The 21,939-nt window shown below is 44.0% G+C and overlaps 1 protein-coding gene across 1 annotated transcript in view; it reads left to right on the top strand.

The window, feature by feature from the left end:
• Window positions 1-21,939, top strand: part of LOC109316554 (cyclic nucleotide-gated cation channel beta-3-like) — a 48,435-nt gene that overhangs the window by 12,971 nt on the left and 13,525 nt on the right. The window contains exons 5-8 of the mRNA XM_019544782.1: window positions 14,126-14,267; window positions 15,900-16,059; window positions 16,879-16,976; window positions 19,062-19,145. Coding sequence (XP_019400327.1) covers window positions 14,126-14,267; window positions 15,900-16,059; window positions 16,879-16,976; window positions 19,062-19,145 — 484 coding nt within the window. The remainder of the gene's footprint in view (window positions 1-14,125; window positions 14,268-15,899; window positions 16,060-16,878; window positions 16,977-19,061; window positions 19,146-21,939) is intronic.

Genomic DNA, 21,939 nt, shown 5'->3' with positions numbered 1-21,939 from the left:
CATCACCTGCTCCTTACATAGTTTTCTTGTGTCCTGCCAGCATTACCACCCCAGTTTGCTCAAGCCCAAATGCACGGTATCCTCTACAGAGAGTTCCAGTTGTTGAAAGACTAGTAAGTTTCTTGTCTTCCACAATGCTGTGTGAAATCTCACTACAGCTTTCAGTACACTTCCTTCATCCTTCCTCTGGGCCCTAGCCCACGCTCAGCATGGAACCACTTCTAGCATGAGTTGGCTGTTGTCACCCAGCTGCTGTAGGAGTTTCTCTTCCTTTCTGCAGACCATTCTGGCAAACTGACGCTCACATATCACATGCCATATCCTTTCTTCCCTGTGACATGTTTGTTTAGGCTTTTCTACACAGTAGTGGAGATTCCATTCCAATCCATTCCATTCCATTCACACTGTAATGGAGCACCCACACTGGTACAGTCTGATGTGCTATCAGCCAACCAAAGTCCCAGTGCTGCTTCTCTAAGCATTTGTCAAATATTCTATTCCAAATTATCTATGCTTCTTCCCCTCCCCACTGGGGATACAGTCTCTTTTTCCTCCACCTGAAAAATTAAGACTTAATTTTTTATGGTCTACTGTGCCAGGCTCATGCCTAACTCATTGCAGCACCAGCATGCCATCAGTTGGCACCACACGGCTGGAAGGAGCCCTACTAGTTGGTCTGGCACCTGAAAGCTCCAGGCATAAAAAGGAGCCAGGAGCTGAGCCACAGGGGTGGAGACAAAGGGGCACCAGCAGCAGAGCTGGATGCTTTCCCCACAGCCAGAAGGGAGCCAGCCTGTCCCTGTAGGGTGAGCATGCCCAGAGAGGAAGTGCCTGCCCGTCCTGCTGCTGAAGTGTCCAGGGAGGACGTGGGCACTTAGCAAACTACTGACAGGAAGCCGGTGGCTCTCCCCAGGGCACAGCACCCTGGAAAGTCCAAGAATCCCCAAATCACCTGGCCCACACTAGGAATCAAACCAGACAGCAGTCTGATTGTGGCAGCTGACAGGCCAAGGGGTCCAAACCCAACACAGCTCACCGGCATCTGTGACGACCCCTGCAGGAGCACATATGTCAGCTGGGGCTGGGAAAGGGCAGCCCGGGGGGCACTGCTGAGACCCACGGAGGGGAGGACTCTACCTAGGAACCTCCCAACCTTGCACATCCTGACTGAACATCCATGGACCCAAAGCTTCCCAGTGGGGAGTTGGTAGAGCTGTGAGCATCACTAGGCATGGAAAAACACTCCTCAGGACATTACAATGTGGCCTGGTAGTAGCTGGCCCAAGACACAGGCCCAACAAGGGGGTATCCACAATGCAAAACCACATGGGGAAAGGGTGCACCCAAGACCAGGAAGTCCCACACACTGAAAGGAGGTCCTAGGCGTAGTAGGCATCATTGCCCAGCCCATAGTGTCATTCAAGCTCTTTTTGGTTGGATTATTGTTCTTTTGTGATTTTGTTAGTTTACTTGGCCTCAGCCATACCACTGAGGGCAGCCACATTACTAGGCCTCAGTGCAGGAGGGGATGGCACCACCATCATGTCAGAACACTATTGATGCCAATCCATAACACCCAAGTGGAAAGGGGTTAAGTGTAGGGGAGGATGAGCCCCACAGAAGAAATGCCAACAGCTGCCCAGGATCTTAGGGAGACCACTGAACGATACCTCCAAAAGGTAAAATCCCATACAACAACAAGTTGTGGGAGGCAAGTGGACCCTAGTGCAACGTAACCAGAAAGGCAGAACATGCCACCAGCACTGCAGTGGTCATGAGCCTGTCACATCAACCAACTCTGTTGTGGTTACTGTTTGCATGCCATACAGATTCACAAATTTTACAGTCTTCTCATTGGAGGCATTATCCAGGCCCAGGGCTGAGAGAGTGACCTTTTACATATATTATATTTATGCACTAATGTCCCTGCATAGTACCAGACAACCCCAACTCATTTGATGATCTCTTTTATCTCTTCTGTGCAGCACAGACTGACATATCTAGCATAAACAAACAAAAATACATCTGGGATGCCCTATCCTCTGTTCAGTTTCTCCTCGTACAGTGTTATTTTCCTAAGCCTTTTCCTTTTCTTTTTCCAAAAGAATACCATCAGTTCCTGTTGAATTCTACACTTGGTCCATGACAGAGGAATGCTATGCCAACATATAGTATTATTATGAGTACCACCACCTTAATTACATTTACTTATGCTGTTATCAATAGCCTGCAGTTGTACCAGGTCCCCAGTTTTTGTTTCACCTTCCCTTTCACCTTCTCCCTGGCCACTTCGCCTGTCAGTCACACATCTACCTACATTCTCAATATCTTGATTTGGTCCATTTTAACCTGTAACCCCAGTTTTCCTGTTCCTTCCATCTTCCCACCCACCAGACACTTACCTTACTTTTTTGTATGTTTGTTTCTGCCCCAATGCCTTTTCATATTTATTTGTATGTGTGAGGGAGCCAGGACCCCAAGGGGCCAGGCCCGCGCGGGGAACCCCGGAGTTCCGTCCCGCTTCCGGGGCCGGACCCGGAAGCCTGGCCGGGAACTTAAGGTTTCCTGGAACTTGAACCGGGCCGGCGCGGGACCGGCCCGGGAAGATAAAAGGGAACCACCTACCCCGAGCAGAGGAGGAGGGTGGCTTCCACGGAAGCCGGCAGCAGCGGAGCCTGCAGCAGCAGAACCGACAGCGGTGGAGCCGGGAGCCACGGAGCCGGGAGCCACGCGGCGGAGGCTGGCAGCAGCAAGGCACGTAGCAGCAGAGCCGGGAGCCGTGGAGCAGAGAGCCACGCGGCGAGAGCTGGCGGCAGCCGTGCCGACAGCGGCAGAGCCGGGAGCCGCGGAGCCGGGAGCCAAGCGGCAAGAGCTGGCGGCAACGGAGCGGGGAGCTGCGGAGCCGGGAGCGGCGTGGACCAAGGTCGCCGCTAAGCTCGAGGACCCTACGGTAAGGCGGGGGCCGGTGGCCACCGCACCCGACGAAGCCTGGAGGAGAGGTTCGGCGGAAGGGACCCTTCTCCGGAGGCTGCGGGCCACTTGGGCCTGGAAGAAGACCTGAGGGGAGGGGGATAAGCCCCAGGAACCCTCCCCAGGTCTTAGGAGACGATTCCCAGGGGTAAGGCCACCCCAGGCTGCAAGGAGCGAACGGCACCTGGGGACTCCAGGTGCGGTGAGAACTCCCTGTGAGGGTCCGGCAGGGCGGGCACCCAAACCCCCCCTTTTTGCCGGACTAGGACTTGGACTAGTGAGCCCCAAGAGGAAGCTCATCCCGGAGGACTGGGCAAGGGTGTAGGGGAGGAGGAGCCCTCAGGACCCCTGGACCTTGGAGGTACGGTACCTCACGTGGACCGCCGGCTTCCCGGCACGGGTGAACCCCCACATTTCCATCAAGTCGTGGCAGGCGAGAGCAGCGAAGTGGGACGGTCCAACACGTATCCCCTCCTCTCCAGGGGACATCCGGGGATCGGGGTCTCACAGTAAGTGACGCACCCCCATCCCCTTACAGTATGGCTTATCACTTGTTTTAGGGACATGCTGTCTCTTGCTAAGATATTAACCTCATCCATGTACAATATGCATTTTGCTTGCGTGCCCTTTCCTTTGTGGATTGACATGCCCTCAGTCACATGATTTGTCCTGATCCTCTGCATCAACACTACAGAGATGAATTGGAGCAGGGGCAGGGGGCACCCCTATCTCATGCCTAATTTGACCTTGACTTCCTCCATTAGATGACCATTCACTCCTACCCTACACTCTACTTCTTTGTATAAAATCTTGATCCAACTTAAACATTTTGGTGAAACCCCCATCCTGTTCAGCATGCCAAACAGGAATTCATGCTCATATACTTTTTCTAAATTGAGAGTCAAGAATGCCACATTCAGTCCTTGTTTTTAACAGTACCAAATCGCATCACTTTTTAGTAGCAGTATCATAGTTACTATTCTGCCAGGGACTGCAGAAGCTTGGGCATTGTGGACCACATTTCCCATGACTTTTTAAAATCTATTCATTAAACATCCCGTCTATTATCTTAGAATCTAGGTTCAATAAGACGATTGGCCTCCAGTCCTCCAACTCTTCCTGCTCTCCTTTCTTGTACAATAGTGTTGTTATTCCTGGGCCCATACCTGCCTCCACCTGCTCCCTCTCCAGACACTCCTGAAACACTGCTAACAGGTCTGAGCTTACTATGTCCCAAAAAAGTCTAGTAAAATTTGGCTGGGAGCCCTTCATTCCCCAGGGCCTTTCCTGTCTTGAAGGTCTGGGATGCCTCCCACAGTTCTTTCAGTTGTCATGCCTTCTCTAGCTGATACCTCTCACTTTCTTTCAAGCTTGCCTTTAATCCCACCAAACAGGAGTCAAGGGCTCCCTGATGCAACATTTTCCTTAAGTATAAATACTAGTAAAACACCTTTGCTGCTTCTGTCTTTGCTAAAACACACTTCTGTCTTTGCTAGCTGCATTCTCCTCTTTTCCCACGCTGCCATAATACTTTTTCCCCCTTGCTTTTGGGCAAAGTAAAAGTGATCTTTTCCTTCCTCCACACAGGCAGCCATCTCACAGAAGATGTTTTTCTGTCCTTTCTCTCTAAGCCACACCTTCAACAGGTTCTTCATGTCTCATTTCCTCCACTACCAGGAATCTCTTCTCTGCCAGTTGTAGGAGATGCTGCAGTCTCCACTGCAATCTCATAAACCTCTTCCACTTTTCCCAGGCCCCTCTTTTCTCCACATTCTGAAAAAAGGCTCTCATTCTTCCCACCATTTCACTTGACTCGCATACATTCTTTTCATTACTTCCCATTCTACATAGTGGCTCCTATACCATCTGCACACTTATTTGTCATCCAATAGTCTTCTATTTAACTTCCACTGCCCTCTACCTTGTGTTCCTTGCTCTCCCATTTCCAAAACTATCCTCAGTAGTATTTTTCCAAGAAGAAGACTGGTATTCTCTCTGCCACTTAAACTTTCCAGTCTACATACCCCAAAATGAGCATCCACTCTAATAAACCTACTCTCAACTCCAGGCATTGCCTTTTGGGTATCCTGTAGTTTATGCTCTGCTAACATCCTTGTCAGTATCCATGAAGACTTATTTCATCCTGAGGTATCACTCCCCATCCTATCCCCTTCCTCCAATAGACAATGAAAATCTCCAACCAGTATTAGAGGCAGTGCTCTCAGTAGGAAGACTGTCAGTTCCTCTAAGAAGGTGCAGTAGGCCTCTTGCTATGCTGGTGTGTAAAAATTCAGTATTCTAAACCTTTCCCCACCCTTCTCCCTAATCAACTGCATCACTCTTCCCCCAATTATCTCCTGTTAACTAACACAGTTGTAGCTGTGGGTCATGTTCCTCCTCTGTGGACCCCATCTCTCCAACCCCCTCTGGCCTATTCTTTTCTCCTGCCTCAGTATGCTTCCTCTTCTCTCATCTGTGCCCCCTGAGATCCATCCCTGCTCCCTATCCACTTTTCCCTGCTATACTTTCGCCAGCTTTTCTTCTTTTGATTGTATTTGAAAAAGATCTGGGGTAGGACTTTGGGCCGGGTTTGTTTGGTACAGATTACCCAAATTTCTGCACAAATTACACTTCCATTCCTGCTTATACTGTCACATCCCATGACCCTTCTCTCTGCATGCCATGCAAATCTTGTATGGGCAGGCCACTGGTAAATACCCCTCTTCCTTGTACCTCAAACATAATTTTGATTGCCCATAGTAAATCATCAGTCCTTTGTGGGGCTAAGGCTACCTGGAGGTAGGTGCCATACCTCACCTGCCCCTCTGAGTCTTCCAAAAATAGTATCTCCAGGACCTGGTCCATACCTTAGCTGGGTTTTGGACCTTTTCCACATTCTCCACTCTCTCACAGTGCCTTGATAACCAAAATCTTACATTCTCCTCTTCAATAAAGTCCATATACATCTTAATTGTGACTATTCTTTTTTGGGTATCCTCAACAGCCCCAAAAATCAAATTATGCCAGGACAGGGTCTTCCTGATATTCCTTGCAGATCTCCCAGAATTTTCAGTATGCTGTGTCATCCCTAAACATTACTTTCCAGTCCAAGTTGCTCATCATATGGATTAGACAATTTATATCAAGCACCCAAACTTTCACTGTCCCTTCAATTTCAGCCTTCTGAGATCTAGTAGATCACCTCTAGCTTTGAAACACCCAAACAAAAGCTCTGCCTTGTGAAAATGCTCACATAGAACTGCTTCCTTCTCCCAACTCTCCCCCACAGTCCTCCACAAAGTGCAGTCTGTCCTGTCCTGGCCGCCATTTCAAACATTGCTGCTGTCATCACTGCCACTGCTGCTTCAGCTACCACCAATTCCTCCTAAGCCTTCCAGCCAGACCAGGTCATAATCCTGATCTTGGCCTGTAGGATGAGAAGAAATCTACTGATGGGAACCTACCTCAAGGCTAGGTTAGTGCAGCCCATTTACACATTTCAACTTCCTCTTCATCCCAACAGTTAAGCTGCACCTTTCTTTCCCATTTCTAATGATCCCTTATATGTCTGGCAAACATCACTAAACAGAGGCCCAAACAGTTCAGCCAGAATCTCTCTGTCACCCCCTCTAAGTCTGTCACATATGATTAGTGTGGCCCCACCCTCCATGAGGTAGATGTGGACCAGGTTACCCTGCATCTCATCTGCATATAAATGTTTGGAGAATCCCAGGACTCATGACTATAACAATCTAGCTCCAGTCATGAGCAAGGGACATCCAGTTACATACTGAGCAGTGATGAGCTGTGAGATCACCATGACTTGAAATGCTGTAGACTCTGCTAGGGCACAGCCCAGTGAACTATATGGTAAATCATGAGCCTTCTGCCCTTTGTACTAATATCATACATAGTTTGTACTATTGTCACGGGTGGGGCCTAGGAGCGGCCGTGATCTCACTAGCTCCCCCCTGCCGTGTCAATCAGGCAATCCAGCACCCTCTACTCACCCACCACGTCTTTGATGTTATAAGGTTCGATATGGGAGGCTGTCTCTTATCGCCCTGGACACCGCATTACTACTCTTCCCTGTTCCGAGTGGGGTGCCTCAATGCACCCCTGCCTTATGGGCAATGCGTGCCTCCTACCTCCCTTTTAGCACGCCCCAAGCCTCGCAGCTCTTCCTGAACGTTATCCGGTCCTTAACCTTCTACGCCCTACCTGCCGCCCCTGGGCTTGGCCCACAACCAGCGCCCTTCTCTGGTGTCCCTGGGCTTGTCACGCAATCTGTATTAGTTATTTGTATTCATTATCTGTATCAAGTGGGCTCAGGTGGCCTGAGCCTAACCTGGCCCCTCTGGGTCCTGTCAATAATGATTGTCCAATTAGGCTCAGGCGACCTAAGCCTTACCTGGCCCCTCTAGGCCCACTGGGTCCCGTCAATCATGCGAGTCCAGTTAGGCTCAGGCGACCAGAGCCTTACCTGGCCCCTCTGGTTCCTTGGGATTCCTGTTGCTGCGGAAGCCCTCTGGAACACCTTTTTAGACCGCACCCATCTTGGGGTGACTGTCAATAATACATGCCCCCTCCTCAGAGTGGCTTTATACTGTACATACCCCGCCTGGGGCCTCTTCAGCATGTGCCCGCTCCCACGGCTTCTCGGCACCTTCTCCTGGCCCTAAATAGCCTCTGGGTCACCCTCACCAGGCTAATCGTCTTTACAGCACCCACCCTAGGCTTCCACTCGTGTGGCTCCCACACCTGGAGCCCAACATGAGTCCCTACAGGCTTCACTCTGGTGCTCGGCCCCTTGAGCGGGGTCCTCCGCCCTGCTCGGGCCTCTCACTATCATTCACCCAGGGCTACCCGCTGTGCCGCCTCAGCACTGAATAGCTGTGCCACCCCAGGCACTACTCTGTTACCCACACAGGGCACTAGGAACCCCCACGCAGCTAGGGAGATCCGTGAGGCCTCCTCACGCCCCTACAGCCTCACCCAGTCCTCCGGTGTAACGATAACTAAACCATGAGCCAAACGGCTGCAACATAACAACAAGAAGCCTTCTGGCTTATAACACACAGTCTACGCTTCCTTGGCTCTCTAACCATGCCATAGCCGCTCAGGTGGTCATCCTGCTCCTGCTCCTGCTCCTGCTCCTGCTCCTGCTCCTGCTCCTGCTCCTGCTCCTGCCAGAAGGGAACTGCCCTCTAGGCTCTGGCTTGGGCTGTTTATAAAGGCGCAGCCCTGCCCCCTTCTGGTCACTTGACCCGCCTGGTTGCCACAGCAACCAGCACCTGAGCTGCCCTAGAGATTGGCAGCTACCCTTCTCCACTGCTTAGGAACAGGGCACCTCAGTGCTCCTGTGACAACTATATATAAATAGGTACAAACATGCTGCTTAAAAGTATGTGTATGCAGCACCTGGGATAAAACTTGCAGCAGCTTCAGAAAGGTAAAATGCATTAATACTGGATTAATTAAGTCTATGGGAACCTGTAGGAATTTTCCCATATGGAAATTACTATGGGTATGTTTATTTCAAGTTCAGTGTTTTCAAATTTGCTCCTTACTTACATGTATTCAAGGACAGTAGGGTCTGACAGGAAAAGGGGAAGGGGCTCCAGGGAGAAGTTGGGGCAGGGCAGAGGGCAAAGGGGACACATGATCCCCCTAGATTTATTACTTGAGCTGCAGAGGAGGACAAATTCAAGGCAAATGTCCAATGATTAGATTCTATAGATGGAAAATTATAACAAATTTATACATTTTCCATCTATAGAATCTAATGACTGGGGGGATAACTTATAGTCAGAAGGTGTGTCTACATGAGATGCTACTATGCGGTAGCTTGTGCTGCTGCGCAGTAGCGTTGTTCAGCCACTAACGCTGTGGTGACCATTCTGCACAATAGTAAAGAGCTACTTCACAGTAGCTTCACAGTAGCTCGTTACTATTGTGCAGAATTGTCACCACAGGGTTAGTGGCTGGCATCATCAGATTATTCCCTGAAGTAATTACAGACATATAGCTTGTTGCTACTGCGCAGTAGCATTAAAAAAACATGCGGCGATGGTACTGTGCAGTAATGTTGGTTACTGTGTGGTCATTTAGTACTTGCTCATGGAAGTACTAAATAAATGGACAGTAACAACTGAGCAGTTCACCACTTGTGTAGATGCAGCCAGTCATCTTATATTTGACTAAATACAGTAACTTGAATGAACTAATATGTTTAGGCAGGCCATCTACAAACAGTTGCACCAGGACACAAAGTTTTGTTCCTTTTATTTTGTTCCTTTACTTAGTCTTGGGCTAAATCAAGACCAAGAAAAAACATGTTAACCACAGTTGCTTGTGGATGATCTAACTTGCATATTTAAATTCAGGTTAGTTACCATGCCAGCTGGTACCCATTATACTGTTCAGTCTGTTTTGTCAAATATGACCATTTTTAGTCTATAAGATTCATCTCTACCCTGCCTTCTGCCTGGCTTCAGACTAGTATGGTTAACTACCTCTCACCACTCATTTTTAATCCTATCATGAATTGCCTTAAGTCCTGCTTATAATAGGATAATTATAATTATATAGAATATATAGGACTATAATAGGATAATTATAATTTATAATTGCAACTGTGGGTCTTATGACTCCAATATTTTTGCTCCACTGTCTGTTAACAACTAAAGACATGCCAAAACAGCTATTTTGCAGGGGCGAGGGGTGGGGGTTCAGTCTGAGAACTTTGCATTCATGGGGTAGCTACTTCATTCTTTTTTATTTGAATAGAAGCTGTGTAGTGGCTGCCTCAGTCTTTGAGGTGAGCGAGCTATTGTTCACTAACATGGTGTTTTAGGGGAAGAACCTTCAGGAGCTAAGTCATTTGATGCTAGGGTCACACAAATGACTTCAAGCTCTCCTTGGTCTGTCCCAAATGTATTCTCGGAAGAGTCCAATGAACAAAGCTTTATGCCTTACTGGACTGAAACAGATACAAAAGTACCACTTTAAAACGTGAAAACTACATGCACTTTGTGCATTATATGAAGTTCTTCACACAAATCAAAGTTTTAACTATTTTAACCAAATCCATGTAAGCCAGTTTAGCGTATTCTGAAATGAACTTTTATGAAAAAGAAATATTTCCACTGGCAGAGTTATTGGACATTTTACTTGCAGTGTTTATGAATGTTTATGTGTCTATAATTACTTCAGGGAATAATCTGATGATTGGATTGCCTGAGGGCTAAACATACTGTCTACATTATGTAGAGGGAAAATGCCACTCTTTTCTCTACTTTGTTGTTTGTTTTAACAGTAATTTTAGAGTTATCCAGTTGCTGTATGCCCAACAATGATGATTTCCAGATATACTAGCTGGTAGAAAGCAGATCTACTAATACCATTGAATTTGGAAACTCTTTCTTCTAGCTCTTTTTGTTTTCTTTTAACAATTACATTTCTTCATTTTTTACACAAAGAACTGTCTATGTTTTAGTTATGCAACTCTGATTTCAGATTAAAGAAAAAACAATAAATTAAGGGAAAGGGAAACACATAAAACCTGTATCTGAAAGATAGTAAGCACCACGGCTAGGAACAGACATTACACATAAACCAATTTGAGTGATCAGAAACTGGTTTAAACCTGTAACAGAACATAAGTTCAGTGCACATAAACCAGTTTCAAAATGGCTGAAACTGGTTTAAGGTAAACCTGGCTGAATGTAAAATCAGACTTAACTGATTTGGGTCAAACCAGTTTGTGCAATGTCTGTCCCAGACCCTTTCTTGGTGTAAATTAAACCAGAGCCCCCACAGCATCCCAGATGCTTTGCAGCCCTGGGCTGTGCTGTGCTGGGCTGGGCTCTCTGCTCCAGAGAACAGGGATGGCCCCACCCCTCTGCTTCATAGCTGGAGCACTGGAAGAGATTGCAGGTACAGCAAGGTCTGCCTGGCTTCCCCCTCCCCCTCCCCCCCACTGCTCAATGCTTAAGCAGGGATCCTCCCCTCCCTCCATCCTAGCTCCCACAGCACTGACCCCAGCCCCACAGACCCTAAGCATGTGCTATGCTAGCTAATACTGAGAGTTGTCTCTGTGTGAGTGTCTCCAATTTAATTGGTACAGGCAGACAGAACAGTGTGCATTTAGGGCTTTTTGGAGCTAATCTACAGGGCATCTGGTAATGTCCCACCATTCCTTCCTTGGAAAAAGCTGTTTAAGAAGAGCTTAAACTAATGACAGAGGCTTTGTTTTGTTGATGGGCTGATAAAAGCTGTGTTATCAGCTCCCTGCACCACTCCCTCACTTGTCAGATTTGCAGACAGTATGAAGATTTCAACAGGTGCATGGACTGCACAACCCCCCCGCTTTGTCTCAGAGTGCTAGCCAGGGGCCGGGGGCTTGAAACACTCCCTCCCCTTGAGCAGAAAGCAGGCAAAAGCCTGGGATGGTGCAGGCAGGGTGGGAGTTTACACCCCTCCCTAATCAGAGCATCCTGCCAGGTCCTGGCCATGCCCACTCTCAGCTCAGCATCATGAAAGGGAAGGGAGGGCTACTCTAGCACCACCCCACCTCTGGCTTCTAGTTTGAACCACTGCAGGTATGTGCCTGCATTTCTTCAGTCCAGAAGGAATTTCTGTATGGTTGCAAACTGATTCAATCTAGGCAGGTTAGACTAACCTGAAAAGATTGAATTAATTCAGGCTCAGGCTTTTTGAATATCTGTCCCTAGCCCAGATGACTCACCCTTGTGAAAAGTCTCCTTTGAAGTAAAAAAAATAAAAATCACTAAAATATGCACACTGCTTTAAGTATACCGTCACTGATGGATGGACACTAACTCTTAAGTGTGTATGCACACAACATGGAGACTAACCCCTGATGCTCCTGGGGCTCCCTCTACCATTAACACTGAATTCTCTGCACTGTACAAAGGCCCATGGGCATAGCCAAGAAGTAGCAGTACATTCTCTATCATGCTGAATGCCACTGGTATACTGTGTTATGTTTTCTTTGTTAATTTCTCAACGTTGGTAGTCCAAGAGTAGCAATGCTTCCTTTCTTACACCTGCATTCTTAAAGCTACAGTTTAAAATAAGTATGACATTCCCAATAAGTTCAGTGAGTTTGAAACAGAGGCATAACAGTCAGGTTCTGCAACCTGGGTGACAAGGGCAGGGCTGGCTGTGGCAACTGGGCTGGCTGAAACAGCAGTCCTCATAGCCCCTCTAAGTGGGCACCCAGTGTAAGGCCTGTGTTGTAGGTTGTCCAGCCTAATGGTTAGGGCACCAGAGATACCAGGAACTAGAGTCCGAATACAAGGTACCTGAACCGAGGGAGAATTCTAGGAGTAGAGTCAAGTTATAAGCCAAGTCAGGGTTCTAGATTCAGAGACTAAGTTACCAAATCTGAGGGGGGAAACTGAGGGGCAGAATCCAAGCCACAGGCCAAATCAGGGATCTGGAGTCAGAGACCAAGTTCCCAAAGTCAAGGAGAATCTTTAAACAGCCACAGTCAATAAGCAGAGCTGGACAGGGTCAGAAAACCAAGAGCATAGGCTGCAGGGAGACTTACCACAGCAGACCTTCAGGTACAACACTTAAATGGCCATAGGTGGACTTGAATGGGGAAGTGGACTCTCCTGCCACAGGTGGACATAAATGGGGAGGTTGCTATCCACAGGAACTGATCAGGAGGCCTGAACAGTGGCTATTATGTTACCTGTACGACTGTGATGCTTGTAAAACATGAACATAATGTTTTTTACAAGGGGCATACCTCACAGAACTGTGAGACGAGCCACCAATTCCTCTAACTTTGCTGAAAGGGGGCTAAACGGTGACCTTATGAAACTGTGCAAATAATAAAGAGGTTTAATTTAATTAACTGCTCACGCCACAACAAGAGGAAAGAGACTATATAGGCAATGTTCTGGGTTTTTTTAAGAAAGATGATTCTAGCTACATGTAGATAATTGTGGTAAAAATGCTCAGTACTAAATTTCATTATAGTAAAACCAGTCTAAAGTGACCAATTGACTAGCAAAAATCAATTGCTTAGTAGATGCTGGTGTTTAACTGAAAGGTCAATTAAAACTGTATTAAAAGCTTTGGGAACACTTTAAAGTAGTTTCAAATAGACAATTCCTTATAAGAGATTACCTTTAATGCAGGTTTCACTATACTTATACGAAACTGCCCTTTCATAAAGCTCAAGTTGTACTCTATAGTATATTAATGACACTACCTCTCCAAGGACTGGATATATTTGGTATTAGTAAGTTAAAATTCCCAAGTCTGTTAAGTAAGTTTCCAAGTCTGCAAAAAGATCACCTTCTTTCAGGATTCAGCACAGACGTTAAGACATATACCAAAGCTGTTTTCAGGAGAGAGATCTGAGAAATTATGTTTTGCTAATTAAATTTCTTTCTAAATGGAATACATTTTATTAAATGTAAAAAGCCTTGCTTGTTCATGAAGCTGAGCTGAGGTTATATGTAAAACTGAAGGCTTTATTGTACAGTTGGGGAAAATGGACTTCATTTCCTAATAAGCTTAGGAAAGTTAAACGTAGTTTGTTTAGAGAGTCAGAAGACTGGGTTATAAATATAAACTAGTTGTTTTGAATTATTTTTAAAGCTTCAATTTCTTACTAAAAGGTTAAATCATAAAAGGAAAAAGCAATACAGTTTTTCACTAACATTACAAACTTGTTTGAAAAAACCTAATTTATGCAAGTGGGTGGTAGTAGGACACCATACCATGTTTCAAATGAAATTTGGAACTGGGTTAATGTTCTTCCATGGCATCTTTGGCAAAGAAAGGGAGGTAGCACTGGTGCCACAGCTAAATTCTAGTATCAATCTAATTTTAGTTTAACTAAATTATAATCTAATCTGATCTCCTGTTTAGTAGTAATGTAGTGACTAGGAACTCCAGTCATAAATTAAGATGCTAGCATGCTAAAACAATACAGGGGGAAAAATTTCTTGGCCTAAAGATTTTATAAGCTAAGTATAGAAAGGAGGAAATGGATGGAATACAGATTGACTGACAGGTTTCAGATTAAGACATCAAAATGCATGCTTTCTTGAGCATGTAGGTTGTTCCACTGAAATCAATTAAAAAAAATGTATGCTATCTGTATCCACAGGTACCTGAAGTGTTACTACTGGGCAGTTCGCAGTTTAATTACCATTGGTGGCCTTCCAGAACCACAAAACCTGTTTGAGATAATCTTTCAACTGCTGAATTATTTCTTGGGTGTCTTTGTGTTCTCCAGCTTAATTGGTCAGGTAAACAAAGAAAGTAATTGCTAGATTTTCATTAGTATAAATCATTCCTATGGAATGATGATGTGTAGAGGGTTAGACTCAGTGGCCTTGAGTTCCCTTCCAATTCTGTTACTTTAAGTCTCATTCATATACATAATCTTGAATATTAGATCTAGAAAACTCTGGATTACAGAGAGACTGAAAAGTCCGTTCAGAATTGCTGCCTTCTTATTTTTTCCTAACATTATATTTATGTACACCAGTTACATCATGTGCCTCCCTTAATAATTCACAGTAAAATCCCAATCTTCCAGGTCCTGGTTCCAGTCCCACAGTTGGATTCAGGCTGATTAAACTCAATATAGAGGTCAGCTTCTATGGATCAGATTGCAAGATGAGAACACATGAATTGTTTAAACCATTTTATATGAAATGCCTTTGTGAACCACCTAGCCTGGGAGAGCATTATTTATTAGTTCACCCACATGGTTAAACTGTAATTTTAACATCTGGTTTTGCATTTAATTATAGATATTATCTGCATTAATGTTTTTATTTACATATAACACACTGGACATTATTTGGCAGGATGATAAAGCAGTTTTGAAGACAATCTAGATAGCCAATGTAACCTCTGAGTTTACAATCTGCAAGCCTAATCTTTTTCTGGTCTAATCTAAGTCCCTTATTAAATCCCAAGTGAACAGCAGACTTCATGCAAAATGGACTTCCACACCAGTTCAGTGTCAATCATAGGATCAAAGCCTCAATAGAGATTCATGAATATGTTAGCAACAGTCCATAAATAATGTCTATGTTGTAAAAAGGGCTTAAAATTACTGGGCAAGCTCTGTTTTCTTTTATTTCTGTAAATCCACATCAGTGTCTACTGAGCTCAGTAGAGTTACTTTCAATTTGCAGTGAATGAGAACAGAATTTGGCACACAATCACAACACCCATTGGTCATCAACATTTCAGGATATTCTACTAATGTTGTAGCTGTAGTTGTAGAACAAGAGAATGTGCTAATATTACTTAAATATATATATATATTTTTAATGGCTTTTTATTGAACTTTGCATTCCTGTGCTCAGACTTTTAAGATCAGCTTCCAGTTCAAACTGGATCTTTATGAGCAATTCAAACACAATTACCAGAAGAAACATTAAAAGACTCTTAACTTTAGAAGTATCAGCTGACAGTGCTACTAGAACTTAATGCACTTCACCTTCACTTCTGATTTGCTGTTGTTCAAAGAAAGGCTTTATTAGTAAATTTTAAAGGAGTATCTTTATTTAAAAATATTTGCTTCTATCCAAAATATCTTACTTAGAAATAACAAATAAGGTAACTATTTTTCATGCTAACTTGGCAACATGAGAGAAAAGTGTGTTGAAGATTGTAACTATTATTATACATATATAAAAAATTAGCAGCGGGATTCCAAGGCAGTTATAATACGGGAAACAACCAGCAAACACTTATTTTCTCTTTTTAAAAAAACAGATAAAATGAACTATTTAATATAGCTGGATTTCTAATTAGTCATTTGTAAACAAACATTTTACTTATTTTTCATGGTAACAGCAAGGGATTACAATTGAAATTATTTCCACTGAAATGTGCTGTGTAGTAACAACTGATATTTGCAGATGCGGGATGTAATTGGTGCAGCCACAGCAGGGCACAACTACTATCGTTCCTGTATGGACAACACGATCTCCTACATGAACACCTATACCATTCCAAAAATGGTTCAGAATCGTGTGCGAAACTGGTATGAATATACGTGGGACTCTCAAGGAATGCTGGGTAAGATGACTCTTAAACCTCTCACCTCCAATCACACAGTGATGACTCACAGTTGAAATTTTCTATATAGGAAATGGAAAAGGGGAAGACAGGATATTTAATTCACTTCAAAACCCAATCCAATGTGCTGCTTGACATATGTGTGTTTTATACATCTGGATAGTATTCTGGAAATGATGTATAATTTAAGGCAATTTTTTTGTGGAAAAGTACATTCCCTCTTACAAACTATGTATTAGAGAGTTAATCTATTATATTCTCTCACTATGTTATATATATAATAAAGGTCTGTCAAATTTTAAGCCCCCAGGGACTGTGCCAGTGGGGGCTGCACCAGGTGAGCCATGGGCCACTGGACTGTGCACTGTACACTGATTAGATGCTCCTCCCCAAGCTGCTCCATGCTGGTATCCCCCCCCACTCTTGCACTTGGCATACCCCCACTACAGCCCTGTGAGGGCCACAGTATTTCCCCCACTCTTGCACATGGCCTGGATCCTCCTCAGCTCCCCATGCTATGCACACTGCCCCACTGCCTGAGGTTGAGGCAAGAAGTGGCAGCTGAAAGATGTTGGGGGGAGAGACTGGAGGCTCCAGCTGCTATTGCAGTGGGACCAACTCAGGGAGTGGTGGGCAGGTGAGAACCTGGAGACCACAATTTAATCCTTTGCAGGCTGCATGTGCCCTGTGAACCACCAACTGGACAGCCCTGATATAAGGGACACAATCTACCTAGCTGTAGATTGTACCTACCTCCATCTCCATGTTTATTTGTACTTACCCTTTGTAATTAGGTATTTGGGACTTTTTCTCTTGCAGATGAATCAGAATTACTGGAGCAGATGCCAGCCAAAATGCAGCTAGCCATTGCTATTGATGTGAACTTTGCCATTCTCAATAAAGTTGACTTATTCAAAGCAAGTACTTTTAAAGGAGAATGATGCAAAATGCTGTACTTGTGAGATACCAAATCTAATTTTACATTTGTTACAAGAGACATGTTATTAATTAAACATAAAAAGGCAAAATAAGGCCAAAAATCTGCAAAGTCTATGGAAGCTCAAGTGCACTGGGCCAAGTGCTTGTCTCTGCATCCAAAGTGGAAGCCAAAAAAAAAAAAAAAAAGAACGAGTTAAATGAAATACTGTGTATTTATATCAGTATGGTTAGGCTGACATCAGAGACCAGGTTTGGAGGTGACAAAGGAGGGTGTAGTTTGCGTGTCATTTCTGAGGAAACTAATCTTCGGGGTGCAGAAGAGTGTTTTTAAGCCAGACCCTCCCTCCTCCCCTCCCCTCTAGAAACTACTAAAAAAAAAAACTTTGGTAAGATCTACATCATCTTTTGCCCATTTTTGCCAGCCAATGTTGTTATCTTTTCTGAATGTCAACAGGAACCTGATATTCTAGACAATGGCCGCTTTATGTGAATGGACTTCCTAATGACTTAGTAAACGGCAAGCAAATTAGGGATGATAGCTGAAGACTGGATCTTTGCCAGAGAATTAGTAAGAAATGTCATGTTTTGCCAGGGCAAAAATGCAAAATCATTATATCTTGGTTTAGAAAGAAAAAGTAATGACACACGATAGTTTTAATACTAAATCCTTTGCCAAGGGTAATAACGAGCAGTTAACATAAGACAAGATCTGTCACTAGTATAAATATATTGCTCAACCATCCCCGTACCCACTGAAGACATGGAGCTTGCAGATTTACACCAAGAAGAGACGTGACCCCATCCTTTTTACTGCCAGTTAGAGTATTATTATTAAGTAATAGTTAACACATAGATTTAGTCCTTGTCTACAGCTTTGGGAGGTGGGGGGAGTTTCTGCTAGCACAGCAACTACCAGAGGAAAACCACCACACAGCATGCACACCTGCCTGGCTTCTGGCAGCTCCACTTCACTGGCTGTGCTGGAACAGTGTGCGGTGTATCCTGGAAAGACACGGTAGCAGAAGCCTTATGGAGCAGTCAAAGTAGATCTAGCTATGCCAGTGGAAGGGAGGGTCTTCTGTACCCTGAATTTACAGACTAGGAACCAATTTTTTTAGGAGACATTGGACAAGTCACTTATCCCTCCTGAGTCTGAGAGTTCTCTCAGTGAAATGGGCATACCGGTAATTTGTTCCTAACTCTTAGGAGCATTTCAGGGATACATTAACTCATGACCAGCATGTAGTAAGGTAATGTAGGCATGAGAGCCTATAAATGCATTAATACCATCCCTCTGTAGCAGGCTTGCCAAAATGACATCAAGCCACAAAAAAAAAAAAAAAAAAGTCTCCCATGTCACAGGTTTTGTTCCAGAAGTTCTGACTTTGTGACACTCTGGGGGTGGGATTTTCTCCTGCCCCTAAATCCTCTTGGTTCAGGAAATGGGGGAAGTGTCCAACACTCATTTTCAGCTGATAAAACTGAAGGCCAACAAGTGCCTACTTTGATCCTATTATGAGTTGCTGCCAGACTTTTGCACCACTGCTATAGGTCCTTAACTACACCAGTAGAGGATTAGTTTAAAATAGTGCCCTTTATGTCAGGTGGGGACAGGATGCAAGGTCCAGCGAGGGAATTTTCTAGGATGGTTTTGTGGCTCTTTATGGCTAAGCAGTGGAAAGAGTACAAAATAGACTACAGCAGTTTTCCCTCAGGCTTAATTACAACACTAGGTGCATTCAAAGACTAATCTGAGTGTCAGATGCAATGACTTCTCACATTTAGACTATTATTTCATGAGGTGAAAACCCAGAAAAGATTGGGTTGGGGTCTTTAGACAATACAGTGATGGCTGTTTCTATAAATACGTTAATAGGTAGTTGCTTCAGGAGTTTCTCAGCCCTCAAGAAATTGATCTTTATGATGCTTAAGCTTCACATTTGGCTCCTGCAACCTTGGCTCAGCACACTCCTGTACAGCTGTCTCTTGCTGCCCTGTGTAAGAACCAGTAATCATTTCAAGCACTGTACCAAGTACAGCACAATTGTAATTATTTTTAACAGGGGTGTGATACTCAAATGATTTACGACGTGCTGCTAAGATTGAAATCCATTGTGTATTTACCTGGTGACTTTGTCTGCAAAAAGGTGAGCTTGTCTGTTTATCTTTCATACACAAGAGCAATAAGCATATAAGAAGAGTTCAGATATAGGTCAAGAGCATGCTTTAAACAAAATTAATCCTGGGTGAATTAAACAGTATAAAATAATTATGATATTCTGAGTGATAACAACAATAATAATAATAATAATATGCTCTCAAGTTTCAAGCTGGAACAAGACAATATGGATTTTATTACTTATGTTATCAAATAACATTTTGGTAGCCTGGGAAACTGCTTTATATACATACAACTTATCTGGTGACACATCATTAAGTTGGAATATTTTAAAATAGAAGTTACAGAAGATACAAGTTAAAAATTTTTACATGCAAACACAAAATTTGGCTCCTGAGCACAATCTGTGATGCTAATACGTTCCCAAATTTAAACATTGTATATGCTCCATCTGTTTAAATATTTGTATTATAGAAGCACTCTGAGGCCACAGTTCAAATTGGGTCCCAGTGCACTAGGTGGCTTAAAAACATACAGGGACATGGTCCTGTCCCAAAAGTGTTTAGTCCTGCAAAGGCTAATGATGTAATTACATTTATGCACTGGGAATTCTTCTATTGACTTCAGTGACTAATCAACGTGCCTACCACGAGTCTTGTCAAGCTTAACATTAGCCTGAGCTTCATGGAGCTTACTGCATGGTTGGGGCCTCAGATAACAAGAGGAGGAAGGTAGATGGGATATGAGGGATGAAATCGAACAAATGCAATGAGCTCTTTGGGACAGGGACTGTCTTTTTGTTCGGTGTTTATATAGGACAGTGGGATCCATGGTGCTTTCCAAGATTCCCAGATACAGTCCCAGTATAGTGGGCAACTGTTTTAATCATGTAAATAACACTAGCCATTTACCCAAGGCTAGGTTTTCAATATTAAAGGCACTACTTAGACCAGCATAGACATACTGGTTAATTCATGCTGGAACAGCCCACATTGATTTGTTTACACCTCATTAAGGCTTCTTACCCTGAGATTAATTGCTCACCACACATGTTCTTATTGTCAAACAAGCTCATTATATGAACTACCTTAATACAATAATAAGTGGTTACACCCAGTAATATACCTAGGGGTTCAGATCAGGTCTCTATAAGCTGAGGCTTCCTGGGGCAGGGCAGCAGCTCCCCCAGTAGCACCATCCTTCACTGCTCCTACCTCCCAGTGATCCCAAGAAGCCTAACCAGCACCCCCACACTCCACTTTATTAAAACATGAGGCCTTCTTAAATTTACTTTCTCTTTATTTTTTATATTTTTATTTTTACTTTTTATTTTATCCTTCAGTAGCTGACTTCCTTCATTTCCCCACCCTTTCCCCACCTCCATTTCCTTTCTACTTCCCATTTCATTACCCACCTCCATCCCATTAACTCTTTGCCTCCCAGCTTCATTCCCTCCCACCCCCCAACCCATCTCTTACACACCCCAGCCTAGAGCAGGGATAGAAGCCTCGCCTGGCTCAGCAGCTCTGTAGTGGCAAGTCACAGCTGTGGCTCCTAGTCAGGCCCCTGCTCACCATCCCTCTAGTGGCAAGTCACAGCTGTGCTGGTCAGGGACAATCAAAAGTTTAGCTATATGGTGTGACTGCTCTGAGCAGCTCAAACTGCAAGGTGTAACAAGGCCATAATACACAAGTGATAAAAACAGATTAAGACCTTGATCTTGTAATTAGATTCATATGATCCTTAAATATTAGATATAAATATGGTGTTTTACATAAATATGACATTCAGGCATGGTATACAGCTAAAAAGCAGGACTTTTTGAGAAGCTAACCCAATTTCTATTAATTTAAATGTAAAGGTGTAACTGGATCCTTATACAGAATTTTGAAGAAAAGTCACCAATGGATTTACAGAGATCTGGAAAGACGGGCATACTAGGCGCTGCCCAATTAGCTTGCATAAAGCATTAAGCCTGGCAATGTCTACTCTAAAAGTAGACTTGGCAGAATCTGAATTTTATTTTTTATTAATTTTGACTGATAATAATGTTTATTTTAAGCATTTATTTCAATTTTTATCAGTTTAAATTAAAAACATAAAGATCTTCTGCCCCCGAGATGGCAAATAAACAATGAAAAGGCCAAGAAAACTCCAAAACTTGTATCCTTTCTAATTACAGTCTTTCTTTCCATGTACCAGTCTCGCCAGTAGGCTACTTCACCTCTTTTTAAAGTTTCTCTCCAGTTTTCTGCACCTGAGTTGTTCCACTCAGGTATCAGGAATTCCCAGTCCAGCTCTAATACTCGACTCGACCCGTCCCGTCCCGTCCCGTCCCGACCCGACCCGACCCTCCACTCAGCCTGGGCTTCAGGTAGGGATTTAAGTAGCCTGTTATCTCTCTCCAGGCTGCTTCCTGGAACCTGTGAACAAGCAGCTAATTGTTTAACTGACAAGTCATTAGGCTGCCTATTGATTTCAGCTTTAAAGAGACTGGCCCCTCTACTTCAGTTTGCAACTCCTTTTTGTTCTTCCCCTCTATTTTTATTAATAAGGATGGAAATGCTTCTTCTTTGGTCCCTAAGTGTGAGGTGAAAATGCCATTTAGCAACATTTATCCCCAAAAATCAAATCCTCACAAGCTAATCGAAAAACCATCAAACTGTAGTATTGCTCTATTAAAGTCAGTTCACTTCCCTGCCTCAGTTTTCACATCTGTAAAATAGGAATAATTTCATAGATTTCATAGACATCAGGGCTGGAAGGGACCTCGGGAGATCATCGAGTCCAGCCCCCTGCCCAAAGGGCAGGAAGTCAGCTGG

The sequence above is a fragment of the Crocodylus porosus genome, unplaced genomic scaffold (assembly GCF_001723895.1).
Source record: "Crocodylus porosus isolate Cpor-Errol unplaced genomic scaffold, CroPor_comp1, whole genome shotgun sequence".
In the NCBI taxonomy this organism is placed as follows: Eukaryota; Metazoa; Chordata; order Crocodylia; family Crocodylidae; genus Crocodylus; species Crocodylus porosus.
The sequence above is the reverse complement of the archived record's forward strand: the minus strand, read 5'-3'. Positions and strand labels throughout refer to the sequence as shown.